General features: G+C 42.0%; 1 protein-coding gene across 3 annotated transcripts in view; it reads right to left on the bottom strand.

Moving 5' to 3' along the window:
* The window catches only part of LOC111263677 (dual specificity calcium/calmodulin-dependent 3',5'-cyclic nucleotide phosphodiesterase 1A), a 285,107-nt gene that overhangs the window by 76,751 nt on the left and 183,649 nt on the right, over positions 1 to 24,707 (bottom strand). For all 3 annotated transcript variants that reach the window (XM_086969741.1, XM_086969739.1, XM_086969742.1), the window contains exon 7: positions 475 to 682. In XM_086969741.1, the coding sequence (XP_086825867.1) occupies positions 475 to 682 (208 nt within the window). The remainder of the gene's footprint in view (positions 1 to 474; positions 683 to 24,707) is intronic.

The raw sequence follows: 24,707 nt of genomic DNA on the forward strand, positions 1-24,707 counted from the left end.
ATACCAATGAAGTGCTAAAGGTAAAACAACTAGTTTACTTATGTACACTTTATTACGCAACGAAATCAAGCTGCGTTTATCACAAGGCAAAAATAGACATTGGACTGTAATAGTTCCAAGCAACGCGTATGGTGAACGTACACACGTATATGCGTGTACGTTCACCATACGAAAAATAGACCAAAAATTATTCACAGTAATAGTATAAATCACTAGCGAATACAGAATACTTCCACGTCAACTTCATAAATCAACGAGTGAGATATATGCAGCACATGCTGAAATTTAGTATAATATGCTTGCCTCTAGAGACCTTGGTATGGCGCTATTATAGAAGTCACTCGATGCTACAGCTTGAAAACTCTAAGGGAGAGGAAAAATTTGCCCTTCTTTTGCTTGCTTTCTAAAATATTAAATTAAGACAAAGATGTGTTTTGCCTTGTACAGTAATAGCTATTGTTAAATAGTACTAACCTCTGGGCGGCTCTCTCGCACGCCTCGAGAGTGTCGACAGGTGGTAGGGCGGCCGCGCGCCCACTGCCCGAACCGGATCCCGCCTCGGCCACGGTGGCGCCATCCTCGGAGGCGCCGGCCGTCTCGGGACCACCCGTCGTCGTTGTGTGGCTACGCGTCAGCACCCGCGGTTGGACGCGACGCACCAAGACGCCGCCCGAGGACGCGTCTGTAAAAGTGGAGAAACGTATAAGACGGGCAAAAGGAGAAGTGATGGAAACCGTTTTGCATTTCGACAAACAGACTTCGCTGATACGCTACCTAAAAGCCGGCCAAGTGGGCTATTTGAAAAAACGGAATCCTACTAGGAAACGGATAGAATGCTTCTACTCCTCGGTGGTCATAATAGCGCACGTTATGATATACGTTAACATGTGCTTCACGATTAACACGCTTGTGATAGCTTAATAATTAATAAAGTTAATAATAAAATTCAGTGAAAAGTCGTCTTCAGTATACAGCGGGGGATTGATTCTCAACGGATCGAAACAATATGGAGACTAGATGTATTAAATTAGAGCGGTTCAAATATGGGATTATCGTTATTTGCACTAATCGGAGATCAAACAATTCGATTATATAGGAATAAAATGATACGACACACTGGTTTCCTTTTATTTAAGTTCGAAGTTTTTCCTTCTGTTCTACGTAGGTCTAACGAACAGATGCTAGCAAAGTCTACGTGATCACACTGGGATATACACGCTATTGTTGTCGCGAGTCCGATGTTAAGTTGCTGGGTGCCAGCAAACGCCAATTGTGCTCTATTTGATATAAAAAGACCTAAACATAATACACATACTGCGTACCTTCTTGTACTGAATGCATATCAGTAGGTCACCAAACGTATGCGTATAGATTGCTTTGCCCAGCCGTTCGGATATAAAGCTGAGGGTGAAATAGACCGTCCGAAGGGGCCACATATTACGGTAACACTAAACATATATATATATATATATATATATATATATATATATATGACGTTTTTCAAGTATGGATGAAAAATGTTACCTGGTCTTTGATCTGAAAGGACTTGTCTAGTGGCGCATTGTCCATAATCCCTTTCATTAGTCATCGTCTGCTATATACATATAGGAACGAGTCTGCTCGGGGTGCCGATTACAACTTGTCCGAACGCAGATTTTTTTCGCGGCCCAACAATCAGTTCGGATTTCACAGGATGATTTATGAAACTGGCAGGCAATACCGTACTTAATGTCATGTATGGACAAAGTAAATCGGTAGTGCCGTAAGAAATAACATCGAGAAGCACAAAAAACAATTAGACGTATATTCTATGAGGCTCGATGTAGCTGAGCGTTTTCTCCCTTAACATTGCATTGGTCTCCTCGCATAGTCGCTTGCTTTATGTGCTAGCTTGCAGCCAGCTAGCTCAGAGCCACCGTATCAAAGTGAAAGCCGACGCAGCGGAATATGAACTTCGTTATTTTCCCAACGTGCTTTTTCCGCACCATGTTTATAGTTTTAAGCGTTTCAAGGACGGTTGTCCTTGAACTGACTGGGCCTACTTATAGCTGGTATAAAAGCGCTCAAAGAGCACATTCGTTTTATAGATATAACGCGAAAGACACTCGGTTTATAGGGTACCATGGAATAGTATGGCATCGACCCCCCTCCCTACTGTGACGCTGGACAAAAATGCTAGGCGAAATAGAAAAATATAATAATAGAGCATTAGGATGGACGCGACATGCGAGATATGTCAGAGGGAATGTAACACGCATTCGAAACTATGATATATGAAAACGATCGAGGCAAGGGTTTGCGGGACTGCATGCTTGAAGTTACAGCCTGGAGACGTCAAGGGAGTTAAGTTGGTTATATAATCAATTGTAACTCAAGTCGTTTCTTTGACATGGTGAAGATCACTTCATTTACTCAAAGGAAAATCTGTAGCGGCTGCAACTTCCGCTACCGTATTTTCGGAAGTAAATTAACGCTAAAGCTCCTGCTGCTAGGTTCCACGAAGTATTCCTGTTCACTAGTTTAGGAGCGTACCCAGTACATTAATCGCACGTATCGTTAGTAGAATTTGGTAAAACGCGGAAGGTTTAAGTTCAATGGAAATTAGTATGTTGTACTTGAGAAGTGTATTTAATATGACAATTCTTGCCGTTATTATTTACCTAGAAACGCCTCCAATTAACAACTCGAACTAGAATTAACTTAACACGGTACAGTAACTATAACAATCGCGGTGTCCTTTCCCTAATTTATTTGCTTTGTCCGTGTACCCGTTATTTGGACTTTCCTTACGTACGGATCACACCTAGGACACGTTCCAGTCAACTCTTTCACCGGGCCCACGCTCGAATTTTCTTATTAGGTATCGTATACGTTTGCGTAGCAGGAGTAGCCAATTGTCTTGCTACCATCGGTACAGGTGGCATAGAAGTGACACAATACGCTAGCATGGAATCAAATGAAGGTTGTTCATTCTTTCTTCTTTCACGGTTAGTTATTTGCGACGACAATATTCAGCACACGTTCGATACTCTGAACTCTTTACAGACAAAGTGACACACACAGGACTATTTACGTCCACCTGGAAGACAGAGTTTAGTTTTTCCGAACACTGAAATCGTCGAAGCCGCCATTGCGCAAGGTCTATTACCTATCAGAGCCTCTGCGCGGATGTGCGGCTAGCGGCCTACTGACTTCGAGTTGAGCTTCGGGTCGCTCTGGTCCCAATGTATTCGCGTACTCTTCGCACGCCGATTGTTTTCTTGCTGGCAACAAGAAGATATCAGTTTCTTACGGGAAATGACTAGGATGGGTCGTTTGAGCCGCGTCGGTGGCGTCGAGAGAGATCCGCGCGGGAAAAACGCTCGGCCTGTGAAGTGCTTTTTTTCTGGCGCAGCGTCTATCTACAGACACTTGGCAGTAACGGTAGACCTTCATGCTGTTTATTACCACCACAACAGTCAAACGGCAACAAAGGAGGCATGTTTAACACGACACTCAAAAATTAAGTAAAATAAATCTTTCTGGCACTAGGTGCTTCGATGCCGAACCAATAAGCACCACAATACGCTCACCTGGCCACAGGTAAAGGAGAGACGGACTTAGCCCGTAAGACAGAGAAATAACAAAGCGCGACAAACAAGTTCAGACAGGTGAAGATTGAGGATAGTGTAGTTTGACGAGCAGTTCGGAGTAGTCATTGCTCCCTCACTGGAAGATCGCTATTGACGCATTGTATCATGGGAGGGCGTTGCTATATATAATTTGTGTCACTGAACAATATTCCACCCTGTTCTTCGCTCAGAAATATCTCTGCTCCAGCATCTTGACCACCAACAGATGGTCAGTTTGGACTGTAATGTAGGTGTTAAGTCGTATGTAAACCCTGCCTCAGACCATAACAAAAACTATTTCTAATCTGAGACAGAGTTTGAAATATTATATTGGCTATTTATTCAATTTATAACTATTCAAGACAATAGAAAAATCAGAGTCGAAGAACAACGGGCTAGGTATTATATGCTACCTAAGTACGAAAAAAAAATGTCTAATTTATACTAATGGTTATGTGTTCTTCAGAGCAACTAATCGAAACTCCAATTCCAACAGAACTCAGAATTTTTCATGGCATTCGTCAGTAAAACATCTCTAAATGTGTTCTATTGTAAGCTATTATAAGCTGTCTGCAAAGGTATCGATTCTAGTTTTATTGAAAAAAAAAAACAATGTATAACCAAGTATTCATATACAATAATGTTTAAGGAAGGACATTCGAATGGAATGTGTGCCTATGTGTAACATGCTGGAGGCTTATTAACAGTGGAATAACATGCGTCTTCGTGTTCGTAACGAACCGTGCTACACATCGGGCTGTTTTTAGCAATTACTGACACCTAGGCTCCTCAAATACTTATCGATCCATACTGCGCCTAAACATCGGACGCAGTATACAATCGATCTGCAAAATTTCTCGATCTTTCTGAACCAATTGTTCTTTTTAAACCTTTTCGGTGCAGCTGTTCTGTTATCTCATCGAGCTAGCCGTGTTGAATGGCTTCTTACTATAGTACTAGCATTATCATATTACGCTGTTTTTGATATACGCTGTCAGTTAACCCGCTATGAGTGAACGATGTGCAGACATCTATATACTTCAGAAGTTCTGGACCATTTTATGATACGAAACACAGTCTGGACAAAATCGCAATAAATCAAAAGAAATTTTTTTTCGAAAATTTAGTTTTGTACCTATCGTTAGGAGCGAAAAAAAAAAATCTAAGTATCTAGTATATTTAATTGTTTTGTCAATCATTAGCCGGCCAATTGTCGTTCCCCGTTGGATCATCAGGCTTCCGTAGAACAAGCACGCTCTTATTCGTCGCATCTCCCGGATGATCTCAGTACTAAGCTTATAGGGCCCTATGTGTGCCTACAAATGTTGCTGCGCTTGCTTTCGTTCCCGGACGAGATTCTAAATCAGAATCAGGTATTGCTGCTGCTATGCGGAGATCATACCTTCCCTACAAGGCTAAATGTAAAAGAACGCTACTTGGTCGAGATCAAGGATGGTTCTCTAACAGCCTGATTTTTTTTAGCATCTATGATCATCCTCTTTCTAAGGGCTGCTAGACTATCCCGTCATGCCGCCTACGTGGAGTCGGCAGATGCAATGAAAAGGTAATGCTTGCTCGGTCCTTACTGGAGAAATGCCGCTTTTCCAGAGCCGAAACGTCGCGAACCCACAGCGAGGTATAACGAGCCTTCAGGATGACCGTATCGGATTCAGTTAGCGATAGCTTTACCGATTTTTCAAGTTTGTGTACGAAGCCTTTTGCGTAGCATAAGCTCGGGTTACTCGACTACTAATAATCACTGCTTCTAAATGCTGATTGGAAGCAAGACGGCAATCTTGTGCTTTACGTGGTGGGATAACAAGCATCACTTTTGGCCTCGCACGATCGTGTAGACCGGTCGAAAATAGATTTACGTGTGCGTTTTGCATTTTTAGCGTAAAATTTTGTGCTTTCTCGTCAAGCTAGATCTACACGCAACAAGTATAAACACTGTCGAAACGATTTTTGAGACGGCTCGCACGTATGTTTACACATAAAAAAAAAATCATATTAAAGTTTGACATGTAGCTCTTTTCCATTCAGTATAATTTGAGGGAGTATATTCTAACATGCGGGAAGTTGCTGTCGAAAAAATGATCGTACTTCATTTATGACAGCTTTGGCTCTGGAGATATTTCAGGAGGATCAGTTGAAAACTGAGGTCTTTTTAGATATTTAGATACCGAAACGTACCACAGCGTCGTTTCGGCAAAATCTACGATACCAATATTCTAACAAATTTATGCACAATAGCCGAGCGCATCGAGAGAAATGCTTAACAATCGTGCGAGCATTTGAAGGCTGTTAATTAACCGATCACCTCCCTTTTTTTCATCTGCAACGTGCTCCTTAGGTATTTATTTTAAGCATGACGGAACACTTACAAGTACATACTTCGGCCTATTTATCCTGGCACAAGGCCAAAACTCGACTTCGTGCCAGAAACGAACTGCAGGTCAACTTTGGGATTCGAAAGAAGTTTGCTTGGCCCAATTACCTGAACTGGACGCTATCACCTGTAAAACGTGTATCTCACATAAGCCTAGGAATAAATAGCTTTTCAACGCACGAGGCGATCATCTATCGACACGAGCAATCTGAATAATGATCACTAAATAGAGAACAGAACGGCATTAACTACAATATAGCGCTGCTAGTTGTAATGTAGCTACTAGAAATTACCTTTGCCCCACTAGTTCTGTCCAATAATGGAGGGCAGACGTAAATTTTATCTCACAACATATTTATCATTGCCACATCGCCATCCACGGAACGATGAGCACTGTCGATTCGCGAATCTTCATAACGCTTATCGCTTCGAAATTTAGGAGTTTACTGGTTGTACTCATTAACCACTGAAGGACCATAACGTGGAACGCCGGTCTGCTTCTACGGAGTTTCATCAGCTGGATATAGCATTTATTTTTATGATTAGACTTTACTAGTCCCGTAGGAAGTCCAGGAAATGGCTAAACATGATGGGTTTACAGAATGACCCACTCAGTCTTTCTCTCCTTCGACGCTCTGGCTTTCCATCGCGAGCCAATATCTGCAACTCAGCAAGGCATCCCTTGACAGCCGGATATGAACCAGAACTCCTACGTTGTCAATATTTGAAATCACGTGACGTCACAAAGATGATTCTTTTTTTTTTGTTACACATGCGTTGTACTGACCTTAGCAGTAGCGGTGCATGCGTAGAACGCTTCGTGTTTCTTCCATCGATCTTTTACTTCACACCCTAAACCTTTTTACAACCCCATGAAGATTTATAACATTATTTCCGTACATAACCGTCGCGACATACCCGTTTACGAGAGAAGAAATAATATCTACCATTTTCCGACGCTGTTATTATATTTCTCTAAGCTCGTAAGTTAACGTCGTGAGCGCTGTATGACTCACGAAGAGCAGCTGTAAAGCCTATTCGATTCGTTGGGACAACGATTTACTGACCATATAACAATAATGGCCTTATTACCACCCTGCTAGTATACTATTACGAATGCTGCTTAGAAGAGAATAGACGTCGTAAAAGGAAGACTACAGCGGTAGGACTATAATCGCTAGGGGTTATTTTACTAATGAATAATACTTTGTAACCTGTTTTTAAGTTTCAAGGGTTACGGCCAGTGCGCGCATGTACGCATATATGTGTATATAAACGGGACTCTTGTGATGTTTTTCTGTTGCTATTTGTCGTGTCGTTTCAATTTAAATGAACGATATTTGGCCGAAATGACAGGCTACGCATATCGAAAGCTTGCACCGTAGAACATAATAGACCTTCTAAAAATCATGCACGCGTGACCGGCAATCATTACACGACGCGCGCTCAACACATGGCCAGCTTAAGTCATCACTTTTTGTTAATCATTATTACTAGGAAAAGTACTAACATTAACGTCTTAATTAATTATGTTTCCAACGATATATTATATATATATATATATATAGTGTATTCCATTGTACTTCAGCGGTCATTCCTCTGGGGGATGACTGGGAAGGGGCTGCACCGCCCCGCTGTAATAGCTGAATTTATATACGGACCCACAAGTATAGAAATGACGTTACACTGGGCTTTTGAAGTCTACACTGAACTGATGCATATAATCATTTTGACAATATCTTCTTGCCATCTTCTGCCAGTGGTTTAGATGAGTAACCCCCCATTTACTGTGCTGCAAGCCCAATGGGACTGCGCAGGAACACAGACAAACAGGCACTGCTCAGAGACTGCCAAGAACCCAATCGAAACAGCTCGTGGGAGTTTTCACTATATATAATAACACATGTGAATTCCTTTTACATTAGTTAATTGCAATTTGAAGTGGTGTCCACATTAAACTAGATTTCCACAATATATGGTGACAATATTGTGAGTGAAACAATTTCCTTCAGGCTTAACATATACTAAATATATCATTATTGGATAGTCGACCATTCTGCTAGGCAGATGGCTTTTAACTCACAGGTAATAGAAGTTGCGTCGGTGTCATTTAAAAACTTGAAATTCAATAGTAGTAGATGTGCTAACATCGTGAGGATATCCTTGTTTAGACTTAACGCCGATGCCTCAAGGATAAGTCTTTTTGATAAACAAAATTACAAAAGATAAAAACACGTTATCTTTTGTTACGAGAAAAGCACGAATACTGCCCAAACCCATAAAAAATTTATAGTGCTTATCGTCAAGATGCGTTGTCGGAAGGAACGGCTCAAAGACGCCTCGGTTGCGTTCGTTCTAGAAGTTTCGATATAAAAAATGCTCCTCGTAGTGGTCGGTAAATTATGGAAGATGCTGATGAAATTATTGCAAGTTGAGCAGGACCGATACGGGGTAGCCGTCACATCATCAAGGGACTAAATAGCCGATAAATAAACGATTCGAAGAAAGCTGGCGACAAAACGAAGTCCGATGTTTGGATGGATACCCTAGCCTCTACGCAATGAACTCTCGTGCATTGTTTAGTACGGTTAATCATGGACGATGAAAAATCGCTCATAGGCAAAAATAATGTGTAAATCAAAAAAGTGTAACATAATCTATTCCATAATCCGTAGTGAATCGGACGCCAAATAAGGCGGTGCTATGTATTTAGTTGGACTCGAAAGATTATGAACTACTGCCGCCTGGCAGAACGTCTGATTCGGATCCTTACTGTCAACAGTCGGCAAAATTAAAACAAGCCACTTAAAAAAAAATTACCGGAATAGTGAACGGAAAAGGCGTGTTGTCTTCCACGATGACAACGTCAGACCACATATACTTTCAGCTACCCCCGACAAAAATTGGGAGAGTATGGATCGAAACTCTGATGCGTTCGCCGAATAGTTCGAATCTTACGTCACCCCATTATTATCATCATCTGTTTCGCTCTCTTCAGAACTTCTTCAATAATGTTAATTTACCTTCAAAGAAGAGATGCAGAAATTACTTGTTGCAACTTTTTACCCACGAATCACACGAGTTCAATAGCCGTAGGATTAGGACAGTATTACCAGGAAAGTCATCGATCTAAATAGTACATATTCAGTTAAGTAATATTATTAAAAAACATACAAGTATTTTCTCCCATTTTAACTTAAGGCAGTCAATACATTTCCGATAATACAATATGTAGTTTTTATTGTCCATTGCGGAGCGTACTTGCTGGACATTTCAGTCTTCTATTCTTAAAAGTCTGTCCGAGACGTAGGTTCCTAAAAAAGCAACCGATAACAATAGATTTTCTCTGCAATGACAGTAAGGCACTCTTTCATTCGATCTGAGCTACCATATGCTCTTGGAATAGATACACCATCAGCCTTATAAGCAACAGGAACGCTATTGCATAAGGAAACAACCTTTGAGATTTATTTATCTTAAATATTATTGGCTCTTGACAACAGCGCCTCTACTTTGCGAAATTTATACCGCACTTGGTAGCCTGCTGGTGCATACAAACACAAACCAGTTTTGTACGTTATATCGAAGTGTGTTCGACAGGCGCCAGTTGAGGCCTGCATTTAGCCTACGGTCTTCTAGTACGTCAACAAGCTCTAAAAATTGTACCAATTTAAATCTGCTCCATACTGCTTTCGCTATTCAAGGGTGCTTTTACGCGTTTCAAAACAAGACGTTCGCTTCTGGCATACCTGAACAAAAACTTCGCCAACCTGACTTATCATATATTTTGTGCAGTTTATTAAACTAATATTATGTAAAAGTTAGTTTTCGTTTGAAATTAACTCGACAGATGCCGAAGTTTTTAATTAGAAAGTAGAAATTTCATAAGCTGATTACCACATTATAGTCTAATTAATAAATCTGGCGGTCGATATACTTTATATTCAAGTTGTCAAAACATTATACGAACAACCAGGCAGTAGAACAGGAAGCAGGATTACTTGTCTCGCGTAAGTTTAACTGGCACTTATTTAACGGTTAATGCATTTCAAAACGAAGATTATTTTCCTTAAATATTTGCTCAGCCATAATTAGCTGGCAGCTCTCCGTAGCGTTAAAAAAGATTCGATTGTACATACAAACTGAGTATTCCAACCTATCTCCTTTCACTTGCTCCTTTCCGCACCCACTGTGCCCTCGAGGTGGTACGTAAGATTGATCGCTTCACATTGGACCAGAACAGGATTACTTGCGTCTAAAAAAATTATCATGTCGTCTGACTTCACAGGATTGTCCTCAAGGGTGTGGTTGGAGGCCCGATTTGTTGTGCTGGCTCGCCCTTGGCCTACAAGTTACCTGCTGCTGTTCCCTGCTAATCGTATCCTGATATTCTGCCCTGAGGCTTGACTAGACCGATAACAGCGGGAGTTAAGCGACCTGGTCCTGTTCCGAGGAATTAGTATGAATGCTGTATCGCATTTGAATGTATTAGAAGGCGCAATAAAAACAGCAAGCAATCTATGCCAGGGATCTGTAACATAGACGCGCTCGTACTGCACGACCGTGAGGTTCGAGCATGCTGCAGCTTACGTACTTCTAAAAGTATACAGGGGGCATTCGGTCAAGCTATGTACCTGTGTTCCAAAATATTGCATAGATATTCTATATGTATATATTCATTTTTATGAGGAGTGTTGGCTCGATCTGGTGGAGACACATGCATGCATACGCTAAGAGCCAAAAAACACAAACGATAGCCTTTGTTACATGCGAACTTTTGTATGGCTATTGTGCAGATGACGTGACACTGTTTGTATGACCTTATTGACGACGCAAGCTACTTTTACGTAATGGATAAAATATACACTAAGGGATACATGTGTTTTATCAAAAGTGACCATTGCTCCTGAAGAACTAGCCTGTATCGTTAAGATTAAAGCCAGCTCAGTGGACTGTATCGTGGTTGTGCTTTTTAAAAGGATTATAGAACTTTGCCTTGTCTTAGAATCTCATAAAGTTTATCTTGAATTCATAAAATACCGACACATCCAGAATTTCGCATTAATCGGTACGTTTTTTTTTTGTTTTTATTTAAAGTAAAGTATTTGACGAGCGCGCACAGTCAACAAATGTAAATTTCACTAGCATAGACACTTTCCTGTTTGAGGAATATTCTCGAAACTAAGATATTTTAAGGCAGAAAAATGTGTCGTGTCCAGATTTGGGACATAACGGACATTCTGTAGTAGGGCACAGTAGGCCTTAGATGGATTAATTAGATGGATAGAAATTTATTAGCAAGGGCAGACGTAGTAATCACAGATGACAGCACTAGCAGATACAAACAGGTGGCAGGCCACTCGATGAAGAAACTAGAAGGACAAAACTAAACAGGATTTTTTGGCAGCTTGTTCGATGAGATGACATCTCCGTATTGGACGGAACTGAACGACGGCAGCAATGGCAGGCACGGAAGCCGGAAGAGCAATGCAAACGAGGTAGTTTTTGTTAGCAAGAAAGCCAGTTTGGCAGAGTAGCTGCCTGGCAATGCTACGTTGGCCAACTCTCACATCGGAATGCAAGATACACTAAGAAAGAATCCTTAGGTGAGAAGGCCCACTTCAGCGGCAGGCCGTAGACGCAAACAGCAGCCTGGAGAGAAGAAACCAGTTTTCGATGAAAATTGTAATAGAACAGCATCGACAGGCCCACAGTCTCTAACACAAATTCATGAACACTTTATTGAAACAGAAATCACGGAAACGGTATAAAAGAGCTTTGTGTGAGGGCCCGCACAAAATTCAGAGGTCAGCTGGTCATACTCGTTGATTGACTGTTCACGAGCTAGTTTTCAGTTCCTTGACATTTCAGGTAAATTGCGTTTTTTGCGCAGACGCAATTACAATTCAGGAGCATCGTGCACATCGAATGACTCTTGTACATTGCTGGGCAATTTTTTCCTTATTGCTGGTGATGTTTAGGATATCTAAATCCAGCAGAAACTGTCGGATACGCTAGAGGTCGACTCCCCTCCTGAGTGCCGCCAGGCCAACCCTGACTATTTCCTTGTGGCGACTGTCATTTTTATTCTTTTGCTTGCGTTATTCAATAACATATGTACTGTCTTTTAGTTGTTGAACGGTGAAAAAATACATCGCTGTTTTGATGGGTTCTCTTACAAAGGTGCCGGAAAGCTTAAGGTTTGACTTGGCGTTTCCAGGTCCTGGTCATAGCGAGTACCTAACCATTCTGCCAACCCACACCGTATAACATTATACGTTTGTTATACGGTATGTTATATGGTATAATCTATAGTCACAGAGAAAGCCTATCGCTCCTAATTTTTATGGAAAATTTACGGTGTATGGACATACATATCCGAGCGTAAATCTAATTCAAAGTTCAACAGAAACGTAATTTGATAAGCAAATTAGTCTGCTTGTTCTTCCGCATTAATCCCGCCTTGTATACTAAATTAAATTCATAGTAAGCGCTTCCAGAAGTCAAACCAACTTGCTTTACGGGTACGTTACATAGATTAACGTTCTAATCATGTAGAGTGCGAAACTAACCCTACCTAGGCTTACCCTAACTAACTGCGCACTTTCTCTGTTCTAACTTTCTGGGTAGAGGCATGTAAACTCGAAGTAATCGTTTGGACTAAACCTTTACAGGGCGTTAGTTCGATACGCTTATTTGCAAAAGTTTATAAGAACTGCTTTCCCTGTGGATGAGTGTAAAAGTCTTACATGAGCATAAAGATTCAGAACCGTTGCGTGAATCAAACGGCTACTATCAAGTTTTTCATATGGCTTATAATACCTTACCATATGGCTTAGCAGATGATGTTAGCAATCAGGCATAGCGGCCATGCTTAAATATCTTATGCCTGCCAGCCGATAAGTTGTATCTACGAGAGAAATGTCAGATGGGGATCGGTTTGATTTTTTTGGATCCTTTGCTGGATCTATACCATTGACTAATGTTGCCCGATTTAGTTGCAAATAGCTCTTTTTCCGTACGGTGAAAACTTCCGGGTCTGCTTGAGAGCGCATATTTATGTAGACAGCTCATCGTTTTTTGGTGCTACACACATCTGTATCTCTATATTCTTGCCAGTCTAATCATACCAAGACAATGGCACTAGCAGGCTTACATGGTTTCGCATAATACGAGCAAGTTCTATGTTATTACAATCAGGATAGTCTTGCGTTTGACTACCGTACAAGTATATGCTCGAGAAACAGGTAGGTTTTCTGTGGTCGGTTAATAGACCATCTGCGTGCGACTGGAGCAATCCACCCGGGGCTAGCTAGCTACTCGAGGATCTAGTAGTTTTTTAAGGATGACTGATGATGTTCTCATCTTAACAGATACGACAAGAAGCCATACTTAACCCGTAGCAGGACAGCTATAAGAGAAGGGCATTAGATAATACTATGAAAATGAATGCATTGTATTATAAACCGGTATCTAATATATCGTACGTCAAAACTTTCAAAAATAGCCGATATCCTTAAAAACCATTTTATCCCGTCGTGATTTTTCTTCCTTACCGCAATGAAAACCCTACAGTAAATTTAGATGAATTTTTACCCTTCTAATTGTAACCGATGACTAAAAACATCTGTTATGCTAGTCGAAGGTAACAGTACGAATGTGATATATCTGCCTACGAAAAAATTCTATAATACAGGACTTTGATTGATATGAGCGGATAATCCTATTGCAAACAATACGCAAAGATGGGTAGGCAGGTGAAGATACAAACTGGCATAATTTCAAAAGCATATAGTCGGACAGATACGGTACATGGTTGCATAGGCTGGATGGCCAGGTGTATCGTGTGAACAAAATTTGATATATTTTCACATAGCATTATACATGTCAAACAGTAAAATGTACAATAGTCACAGCAGGGAAATGTCATTATCAGTCAACCCACATAGGCCATACTCATATAACCATAATAATAGAACGTTGAATAGTTCCTCACTAATATTATCCCTAAAGTTAGAGTATGCCCGCCCCAATCGTCGTTGATGACGCGTATTTGTCTACTTCGTAAATTGTACCACTGCTGCCAAAAACACATTAAACCTAAAAGCAATAACAACGACCGTAGTTATGCAGCCAAAAAAAAGTTCACAAGGGCGCACAAAAAATATTTTTTGAAAAACAGGTCACTGCGTTCCATTTCTATTCATCCATTCTCGTCTGCTTATTTTGTGCTGTTGTTGTGTTGTGTCAGACGGTCTCGGATTTGCCCTTGCTCAGATTCGCGTCTGCGAAACTCTCACGCCTTTTGTTGCCAACGAGTTTCGTATCTCGTTACCCCATCGCTTTTCTAGCAGGCCGCATTTCCGATACGTTGCCGCCGCGATCACCAGTCATCATGTCGACTCGTCAACTTCTGCTTGCCGTATCCATGTGTATTGGCGTTTTTGACGTTTGCAGTAGGTGTTATTCGTTTTACTTTTGTCGTTTGGCCGGGCGTCACGCGTTAGCGTCAGCAACAGGACGAATAGTACTGAGGACCACCGTAGTCGCGGCCCTAGTAGGAACAGCCCCGGCGCTGACATCAACTCAGCTATTCCATCGCTTCGGGTACTCCGACGTTTATTAACAGTGAAAAGCGGCAACAGGGTAGCGGTATCGCTTTACAATAACAACAACCGTAAAGAGATCTGTTTGCGTTCTGTTGCCTAATGACTTTGTCTCTTAAAGAATCGTCACTATGGTTGTTGTCACTGGCAATGAATAGGAGAGCCCTGCTGCGTTCACAGCTGCTACAGTTGCTAATCCTGCTCTGCCTGATGTCCGAAAACTGTTTCGCATTTATTAGCCGGTCATTGCCGCGGAAGTCAGTCACAGTCTCGATCCTTTCAGCGACACAGAGGCGTCAGCGATGCCAGCGACAACGTCCACGCTAATTTAGGCTCGTATTAGAATAGGTTACAGAATGTCACTGTGGAAGAAATATATGCCGTTGAAAAACACAACGATCAACAGCATGGCTGATAGACATCGTCGCTTGTGAATGGTGAGACCTAGCATTCGCTTTTCGCGTAATGCTCAATCTTTGCCTAATGATTGGTACTAAATTAAACTAATTCTTTTTGCTATTGTAAACAGACGAAGATTGCATTGCTACAGACAGATCGGTGCGGTTGATCGTTCGAGCAAAATTCGGTTCGGCACTTGTTTGGCCGACTGATCCCCCGACGCAAGGGCTCTGGTAATAAGTATAAGTAGATGATTTCTTACATCCATGGAAATGACCTATTCCGAAGCCAGTGAGTTGGACCTGTCTCGTTATGTACCATAGGGTTACTTGTCAATGACCTTGACTTTTGGACCCCGTTTTTGTTATTTCCTCGTTGTAGTTAGTGTCCGCAACCAGCTATTTGAAACTCCGTATAACTTTATAGCGACTATAGGTATAATTGAATATTATAACAATATATAGGTAAGTGAGACCTCACAGAGCCGCACATTCGCCTCTACTCTGAGTGTACGTAAAGCTAAGGCGTTTTCAAAAAGGTGCTTCTCGTAGAAGGTAGGTTCACCGTAACTAAAGGCTCAAATAAAACCCGCGGGACAACTATGAAAGTTGTGCGGCTGAGAAACCGTTTGTGTGCACCTTAAGGCTCCCCTAACAATGCCCAAAGAGGCTACAGGGTCGGATATCGTGAGGCATCTACAAAGAAAAATACTTCTACTGCTATAGCCAGCCATAGCGTATAGCTTAGTACTCTTTGCAGATGACTAGTGGCCGGACTGAAACTGGTTATAATTTTATGTCACTAATACTTGAATACCCGGGTAGACAACTCCGTATTATGGTGAAACAATACTATGGTAAAGTTGACGAAACTGTCTCGGGTCTTCTGGAATTAATGTTACTCTCACTAGAGTAGTTTTGACCCAAGGCAAGTTTGACCCACATTACTACAGTTGAAACAGATAGAAAACATGAGGTGTGTGCGGTGTTGGTCCTGTGATTTTTCTTATAGTAGCCTTGGTGCATCTACTCACGTAGCGTTATCTTGTGAAGCGACCTGTAGGTACAGGTTCTAACGGACGATATTATTCTCTGCCTTTCCAAATATCCGCCTTTAGTTCAGAGGGACGGCCTTCAAAATCAACGCAGCCTATTTCGCATGAAACCAAAAAGGCCTAGAGTACATATAAGCCAATCCTCGTAAAATCCCGAGAGAGCTACATCTAGCTGTATTCTCCTCAGTCGGAGGGTGTCAAGCTTACCTAGTACGGAAGGGCAACAAAAATGAAACGCGAAAGGTAACAATAGCCAATGTTCAACGGCCACCCGTAAGAGATGTTGCCATAGGGAAAAGGACTGTTCAGGTATAAGCGGGTCGGCTTGCCACATTTGGCAAAAAGTAAAAATAAGAAGAGGAAGAATGACAGCAGAGGCGCGATGACCATGAGAACAAATTTTTATTCTCGATACAACCTTCCTGCTATTACCACGTGGGCCAGCCGTGCCACTCGTCTACAAGGTGAAAACTGGTATTTGGTATCTGTCTGCACAGCAGTTTTTCCCCTCCAGCTAATCGAAGCTTTTATGTACTCATTGAGTTCTATATCCTATGCCTCTAAAGCAACGGCACTTTAACCTTTAAGTGCTGAAAAAAACCTACCATCGTGCTACGTTGTAGTATTTATATGATTTAACTTTGTTCTGCGGCAATCACAGACGAAAGGGGGAACGACGTTTGTGACGAGGAGCTGAGCACAATACGCAAATGATGTAAACATTAAATATGGCCTGGGGATACCACATCGCATTTGTAAAGCAGAATTTATCATCCTCCAACTCATGCAGCACCAGGGTAATTTCCTTGACTATATACATTATTCTGTTAAAGCCTATACTTTTATTCAGAAACACATTTAACTGTGAAGTTTAATCAAATATGCTAAATGTCGGTTTTCTACTATTTATGGTTGTGACGTTGGCATAAAGTTTCCTTAGAGATTATACAATCTTAGCTACACGATTTTAATTAAAATACCGCAACTCTGACAAAATTATGAAAACGAATGAAGAACCATGCGATTGAAGTCGGGCCGTTCCAGGTGAATCAAGTAGCAGCTGCCGACTTTGAAATTATGTCAAATATCAGGTAGAACGTAAAATTTTCCCTACCATTTTAAGAGCATAGATATGGTGTTTAAGATAAATTCTGACAATCTGAAAATGAATATTTGAAACATTTTTGGCAGATGTGTTCTTTCAATAAAATTATGATTCTCTCGGACGAAAGATTGAAGCAGTGAGGAAATTTGCTAGCCTTTGCGTCTGTGATGAATGCCCTTTTGGATTTGGGAAGACGGCCTAAAATCTTGATGAATTATGCGACACGCTCGTTTCAAGGATTAAATAGGGATATCAGCATCATCAGATATGCATTTTGAAGCCTTTTTAGAAACAAATTTCTTACTCCTCTCAGTTTAGCTTTTCTGTGGATCTTTTATGCTAGCACATAAGGTCTCCTTCGAACGGTTCGAAAGCCACATGGTGCCAAGGAGCAACACAAACCATCGATTTAAAGTAACCGAGTAAATACATAGTCACACGCACGATATTTCCAATCTGAAGGCATTAGATAATGGTTAAGTTTGTTTATCTTGCCAAAACGAACCTCTTACTTACTAGTTACTAGTTACTAGTTAGAAGAAGTAAACATACGCTTTTTACGATAAACACGCCCGCTCAAAAGATCCCTAATTTATCTCGAATCTATGTCCATATAGACCATCTTGAACAATCCGTTTTTACGGAAATAGACCGAAAAAAGTATTAGAACATTCTAAATACACGACAACAAAAAAGGATACGTGTACACGTTACGTTTTCATAACGCAGACGGGACGGATATTCTAACTGTACTTCACTTTTAATTTCACTCTTTTATTATTTTAGTATATTTTCTTTTCTACCGATCTGCTATATGTGACTCGCTACATCCGAGATGGCCTTCCATTGAAATAGACACCACACACTCAGCTTGAAAATCAGCCTGTAGATAGACTTCTACATAAAATTACTCTTTCAATATTCACTAAACATCTAGGTGTTAATGAATGGTTCGATGTCAGCTGTCTTGCCGATGCTTCACTACTATTCGGTATGGTGAAGCGAAAAGCCAGTGAGAGACAGGGCGATTCACGCGTTGAGAAAGCGGCCTGCCTGTTAAAGATCTCTCGGCCGAAAACTCCGGCGCTCTATGGATGTTGACCTCTCGTACCTTGGTGCTGACGTAGACGGTGTAGCACATACGTGGTGATTTTGAGTTTGGGTCGGAGCTCATCAATGCACTCAACTCAACGGGTTCAACGGCTGTCAGCTTCGGCCGTTGCGGTTGATAGGGCTGAGGTGGCCGCCTTTCATTGGCGTTGCCGATGTCCAAGAGAAACTGTCGTTTTTTGCACGCTCCATAGTACTTCCGTTCGAGATGTAGTCATAGTCCCTATGGAGCTTAACTGAGGCAGTTCGACCTTGCCTGTTTCCTTCACCCTCGTATGTATAGCGTGAAATATCCTAGCAATTTTGTTTACGTATTCGTTATTTGTTATGTCTGAATGGTCGCACATCATTACATTTTTACCAAGTTATGTATCTGCACCATTGGCTACGAAGAGGTTGACAAAGATTGTAGGTGATTAGTCTTACGCACGCACAAATACATTTCGATCGTCGTTGCGTCATGTAATCCATTGTACAGAGGTGTGTGTCTCTTTCGCAATCCGAACTCATGTTGTCGAAACTTTGAATTAAATGTTAAAACATACCATTTCTACACGTATTACTATTGCTTAATAGACTTGTGCGCCTGACTGCTGATTTACGATTCTCTTTTTTGTTGATGTACTGTAGAATATTTGAAAGATGCAATATAACAGGCTGCAGCGCTTGCAGTTTTACGCATTAGATTTAATCGCTAATAACAGCAATTTCCGTAACTTGACCTATATATTATTTGCCAGTCGGTCTGTTTTTCAGCTCGTTGACTGGGCCTTAAGGCTGCGGTGTTCAGATATGGACTTTTGTGCTTTCGAGTCGTTGGGCGATTTCATAGTAGACAATGCAGCTTGCCTTTACACGTCTCATAAATCGATCGCTGCTCCCGTTGCACCGGCCAATTCCCCTTGCTATTCCCCCCGTGTGTGCCCGTGTCTGCGCCCGTCTGGCTCTGTGTGCGTGGCTGTTCATTTATCTGCTGCCCTACCTCGCCGACACAACCCAACTTTCTTGACCATTGCGCCACATCGCACACCTCAGTGACCAAAGTCAGTTAATCATCAACGCCTAAGACTCGGGAATCCCAAGGTGGCCCGCCATGGAGACTTAGCGGTAACGACAATAATAAGACTAGGGGCAGAACAATAATCTGAGTTTGTGCATACGCAAACACTAGACAGGGCCTCAAAGGTCACGGTGCAAGGCCAGCTAGCACAAGTCAATACTCAGCCCAGCAGATCAAAGCCAACAATCATCGGAAAGCCAAACCAACCTGAAGCGAGATTTCTTAGAAGATGCTCTGTGTAAACATTCGGTCGAGTAACCGATAATCTGAAAAACAGACAAGTAGGCTACCGGACAGCGCGCCGGAACTAACAAGGGCTGAAGCATGTAAAAGGTGAGCTGGCCAAAAACAACTATAGTTCTATCGTTATAGTAGAATCAAATAACCATGGTAACTTAACTAGAACCGCACTCACACTCCCCGGTTTTTAGCAGCTATAAACTCCCTCGAACCACTTAGGTTTCGTTCAGGCATTATGAAGTACCAGGGCATGCGCTGATACTTCATAATGACCTCTCGTGTACGCCCGAAAAGTAGATAAAGTACCGTGTCGTCAAAGTTATCTTAGTAATTGGTAGTATCTTAGTAGTCATCTGGCTCTAGTTACGAATAGAGAATCAGCATTTGTGAACTAGCATTTCACCGTTCTGCTTAAATTCATATTTGGCGCCATTTATTTTAAAAGTTAAGCTATCGAAACAGTTAAAGCATAGTGAATTTGAGATTTATTAGAACAGGCAAAAAATTCCTGACGATATGGCCTTACTTGAATTAAATAAGATAAATATAATAAGATAAATATTACAGTGTTTTTTTTTCTTTAACTTTAATTATCGGCAATTGACAACATATACAGGTCAAAGGATTAAATCAATGGTAATACAATTGTATATGTATCTTACATATTGCTAAATGCTGGCTTCTTTAATTTCTGTCAGTGTTGTTGTTATTACTAATGCATTTCATACATGACTATCTAGCAGCACGTATATCGAAGTGAGGTTTTCATTGTCCACCATCATCTACGTAGCAAAAAACAATGTTATATACTTGATTACGTGACTCGTAAGGGACGCGGCCAGTGACCTAGATTTTCACTGTGAGACAACGAAAACACCGACAACAGATACTATTGGATTAAATACTAAAAAAGGCAAGAAATTAATATCTGACCTTGTCTTACACAGGGCGTCTTTACGACCTCAGATTGATGTTTTCGCTTATATATGTCATCAGTTCAACACTCATTTGTCCGTGTCGGCACAACATCATAACAGTAAACAGCCATTATGCGCTTAAGCTCTATCATAATTGTAAGTGAAGTTCTCTATGCAGGCCGTCTATCGGCCACCCGGACACTGTGCTTTAACAAAAGTTAGAGTAAATCGAACTAAATTTATAGGTTCAACACGACTAACTACGACTACTTGTGTCTCACTGTAGCTAATAAGAGTCTAGACCATCTGCATTGCCTGCAGCAAGTCCCCTGCGTCAGAACGGCACATTCCTACGAATCAACCCAACAAAAGATTAGACCTATATCGGCCAAATATCGTGCTGAAACCCTCGAGTCATTCAGACAATGGTAGAGCATGCACAACAGCTTATATTACGTTACGAAGCTTACGCTTAGCCCAAACACCGTCCGGGTCTCAAAAGACAGCCTCTTGTTTTGCCTTTTAATATCTAGTTATCTAGCTGCATTAGCGTAGCATCTTATTTCATTATTAGGGGCGGCGACTGTAGTTCAAGAACACTTCATTGGTGTTTTGTTTGTCGCTATAGGCCAGCATTTTCAATTGTCGCACGGGTACGTCGCCCGTTAACGTAATGAAGCCAGCGCTAACCATCCAGGTGCAATAGACAATGCCGCCGCCGCCGCCGCCGCCGCCGCTGCTGCCCAATGAACGTTCGCTGCCGTACTGCTTCTCTCTCTCCTTTCTCTCTTTCTTACTTTCTTTCCTTTCCTGATGGGGAAAATACCCGTTCTATTCTCCACGTTTTTTCTTCCCGTTGCCCTCGAATTGGCCGGGCCCGTCATCGCAACGGTGACCTGCCCCGGCCTAGGCTAAGCCAAATTACCACCTTATCTGCTGCGACGTCTGCTGCCGCTTTTCCCCCTGAAAGCCTAAGATTTTTTCGGTGACAGTCTATACATTTCCCACTGGTCCCCTCGTATTATTTAGTCTGTCTGCGTCGTTTGCATTAGTGGGAGTAGTCACCTTTCTAGTATCCTGTTAGTTATTTGTCGTACCGGCCGTAACGTTAGTCGCCATTGCCATCAGCTCGGCGACTGCCTCTAATAAAGGAAGAACTAACAACCAGCCTGGCTTCTCGGTTCTTTAGGAACAAATAGTCAGCCAGCCCTTTTCGGCAACTGCTGAAGTGTTCGATCACTCTCTAGTCTTTTTTACCGCGTAGTGTCAGATGGGTTCTGTCCCAGGTATCCAGCAAGGGAACCCTTCTCAATCGTCAGAAAAAAGGGAAGCAGAACTGCTGCAAACGGGAATAGTGCTCACAGGTAGGTTACGTGAGAATGCGAAAGAAAAGAGGACGTGAACCTGATACTTGACCAGTGTGAATCTCAGCATTTCTGTAGAGAGCTCCGTCAGGTTAAACAGGTCTGTTGAGTGTGCAGCAGAATCATCAACACCAGGTCCAGTCGTTTTCCAATTGTTGGTTTTCTTTGTTCGAGCCGCAAAATCAGAAGCGAAAGGGAAAAGCGGGCCAAAGTATTGCTGTGTCTATTCTAACAGCAAGCTACAGTGTCACAACCGTTACGAGTGGTACAACAGGCGTTTCAAGGTATACACTTTGAAAAAGAAGATGGAAGGCGTGGAAAACCAACAGGTGGCAGCCTTCGAGAGACTAAGCGAGTCTAAACTGGAGCAATAAGGAAGGCCGTGGAATTGGACAAATCACTAATGCCACAGAAAACCAGCTACCCATGTCTTCCGAGCTATCGTATCCGATAACAATGATGCTGACTGTATTAGGAGTGCAGTCCAGCTAGGTCATAGCTCATCTAGATCGTACGCTGAGCAATGTGAGGGCATGCTGGCAGTTGTTCTCAGTCAGAGCTCTGACCGACTAAATCAACGCCCGCCAGACAAACGTCTTGACTGGAGAAAATAAAAAAATTGAACGTAGGGAAATAGCGAACATCATAGGCTATTATGAAAAAACTAAACAGTATAGAAACATACAGAAAGAAAGGGAGGTCTGGGGGGTGCTGGCGAGACACATGCCGACAGACAACCGCGTACAACGCTGACTGAAACAAGGACTTCACTGCTGGAAGAGGTGCCGGTGGATTCTCCTGCTGGCGATGGCAGCAGACTTAGAGGGCGGCGGCATCTTGCTGCTGGGCGGGAAGAATGTTGCAGAGGTGGGCACCATGCAGGCATACAAGGTAACCAAGCTAAAGCAGAAAAAAGGAATCAACGGCAATGGATAGAAACAGTTTAGTAGAGGGCATATGTCGTCCGAAACTACGAAGGGCAGCCTCATCTCGCCTAGCACATTCCGGGGCCGAGTGGGCTACTGCCTCCTGCGACGTGGTGCTGAGAGATCTGGGCCGCATTGCAGTGCAGGGGCTGCGTTATTCTCTTCCTCTATTTTCACTGTTTAGCCTCCTGCGACAAAAATGACTGAGATCTTGCTTGCAGGATCTGCGGCCAGCGAGAATCGCGCAAAAGTCAAAGAACGAGCAAAAGTCCATGGGAACACTGGACTTGACGTAGTGGACAGTCGGAAGTTTTTTAGGGCGAACCAACAAGACCTATGTTGTCAGCTGCGACTGCCAGCAAAATAAAACGAAGGTCTGACTGAAAGAGACGGACTCCCCTGGGTCGGACAGATAAGTGGGTCCGGTGCCCCTCTTATCGACCCTTGTCTTTCTCCCCAGCAACAGTAAATCCCGACTTGCAGTTGCAGATCCTGAGTTGCTTTCCTTTTACCTACCTTTTTCGTTTAGAAGTGCAGCAGCTGTACTAAGTGAAGTCCTCTGAAGTCAGATAGTAGCAGCAAAGCTGCTTCTTCTACTGGCAGTCCACTCCTATTTCATTAACAAGCTGCTGCCCGTTAGGGCCAACAGTCGCTCGATCATCTTCAGGTCGTCAGGTTTTTCAGATTCCGCTTTGACCCTTATTTCAAACTCCCGGTAGCGGCTCTCGAATTGCAATAGTAATACGTTCCAGTATGTAGGGCCTTACATACGCTCCGGTTTATTCTGCGACTTTGCTGTCTTGCGAAGTGCTCCAATGAGTAGGCCGACCGGTCCCGATAGAAAAAATGGACAGATCTGCTCTTCCTCCCAAGCTCAGGCGTCATACAAAACTGATCCGGCCACTCTGCACTAGGTGTTTTATTGCTGTCAGGCGCAAGGAGCACAATCGTAGCATGGCTGCCCACTAATAGGCGCTAGCCGATACTTAAATGTAAGGCTAAAGTTTAGTACAATGCTGGAAGACAATTAAAAGTTGTAAATGACTATTTTTTAACAGAATGGAGATTTTTTCCGGTATTTTTCCCTAAAATATAACCACGCTTACGTAGCTAAAAATCCGCCAGTCAAATCACAACACTACATACGGTTTACTTCATAATAGTCTATCTATAGATGGTTACAGACCTGTAAATGCATTTTTTATAATTGTTCCATAAGGTTAGTGACTTTAAATTATTCGCTCGAGTAGACGCGCAGCGGATATATATATATATATGACTTAATTTGGGCACGATACAGTTTGAGGGGCACCGTTTGGCTCAGTCTAGTATTTTCTATTAATGAGCTTGTGGGTCGTTGCTGCCTAAAGCTAAGTAACAGAAAACTACATTAGATAGCAATAATGGAAAACAAATGAGTGGCCGACAACGTCATTTCTACACGTACAATGCCGAAACTAAATATCATTTGCTTGATTTTAGCATAATATACCAGAACAACGACAACAACAACAACAACTTTGCACGAACTTCTTAATTCAACCGAACGGACACCAACAGTCATTTATGTCGGACTGTGACCTAGTCAGCTACTAGTTGCTACGTATTAAATAAATAAGCACATACACAGACGTAAAAGAAAAACCGATCTCACGCGGAGCTTGCCGCATTTTAGTAAGGGCAAAGCGGCACCCGGCCATGTTTCGCATACGTCTATCTAAAAAAATTTACGCCTACGTAAGGCCATCATCATTGTAGTCTTACTTGGAGTTCATATCTGTGAGTGAGCGAATCCTCTCACGACCATAAGTGTGCATTTTAATACATGCATAATAGCGTATATATTAAAAGTAGATCATAGGGACCAGCAAAACAACCAGCGTTTGTGTTTTTACGTTGATTTGTACATAAAAAAAACCTGTACAA

This window comes from Varroa jacobsoni, unplaced genomic scaffold (genome assembly GCF_002532875.2).
Source record: "Varroa jacobsoni isolate VJ856 unplaced genomic scaffold, vjacob_1.0 scaffold_781, whole genome shotgun sequence".
In the NCBI taxonomy this organism is placed as follows: Eukaryota; Metazoa; Arthropoda; class Arachnida; order Mesostigmata; family Varroidae; genus Varroa; species Varroa jacobsoni.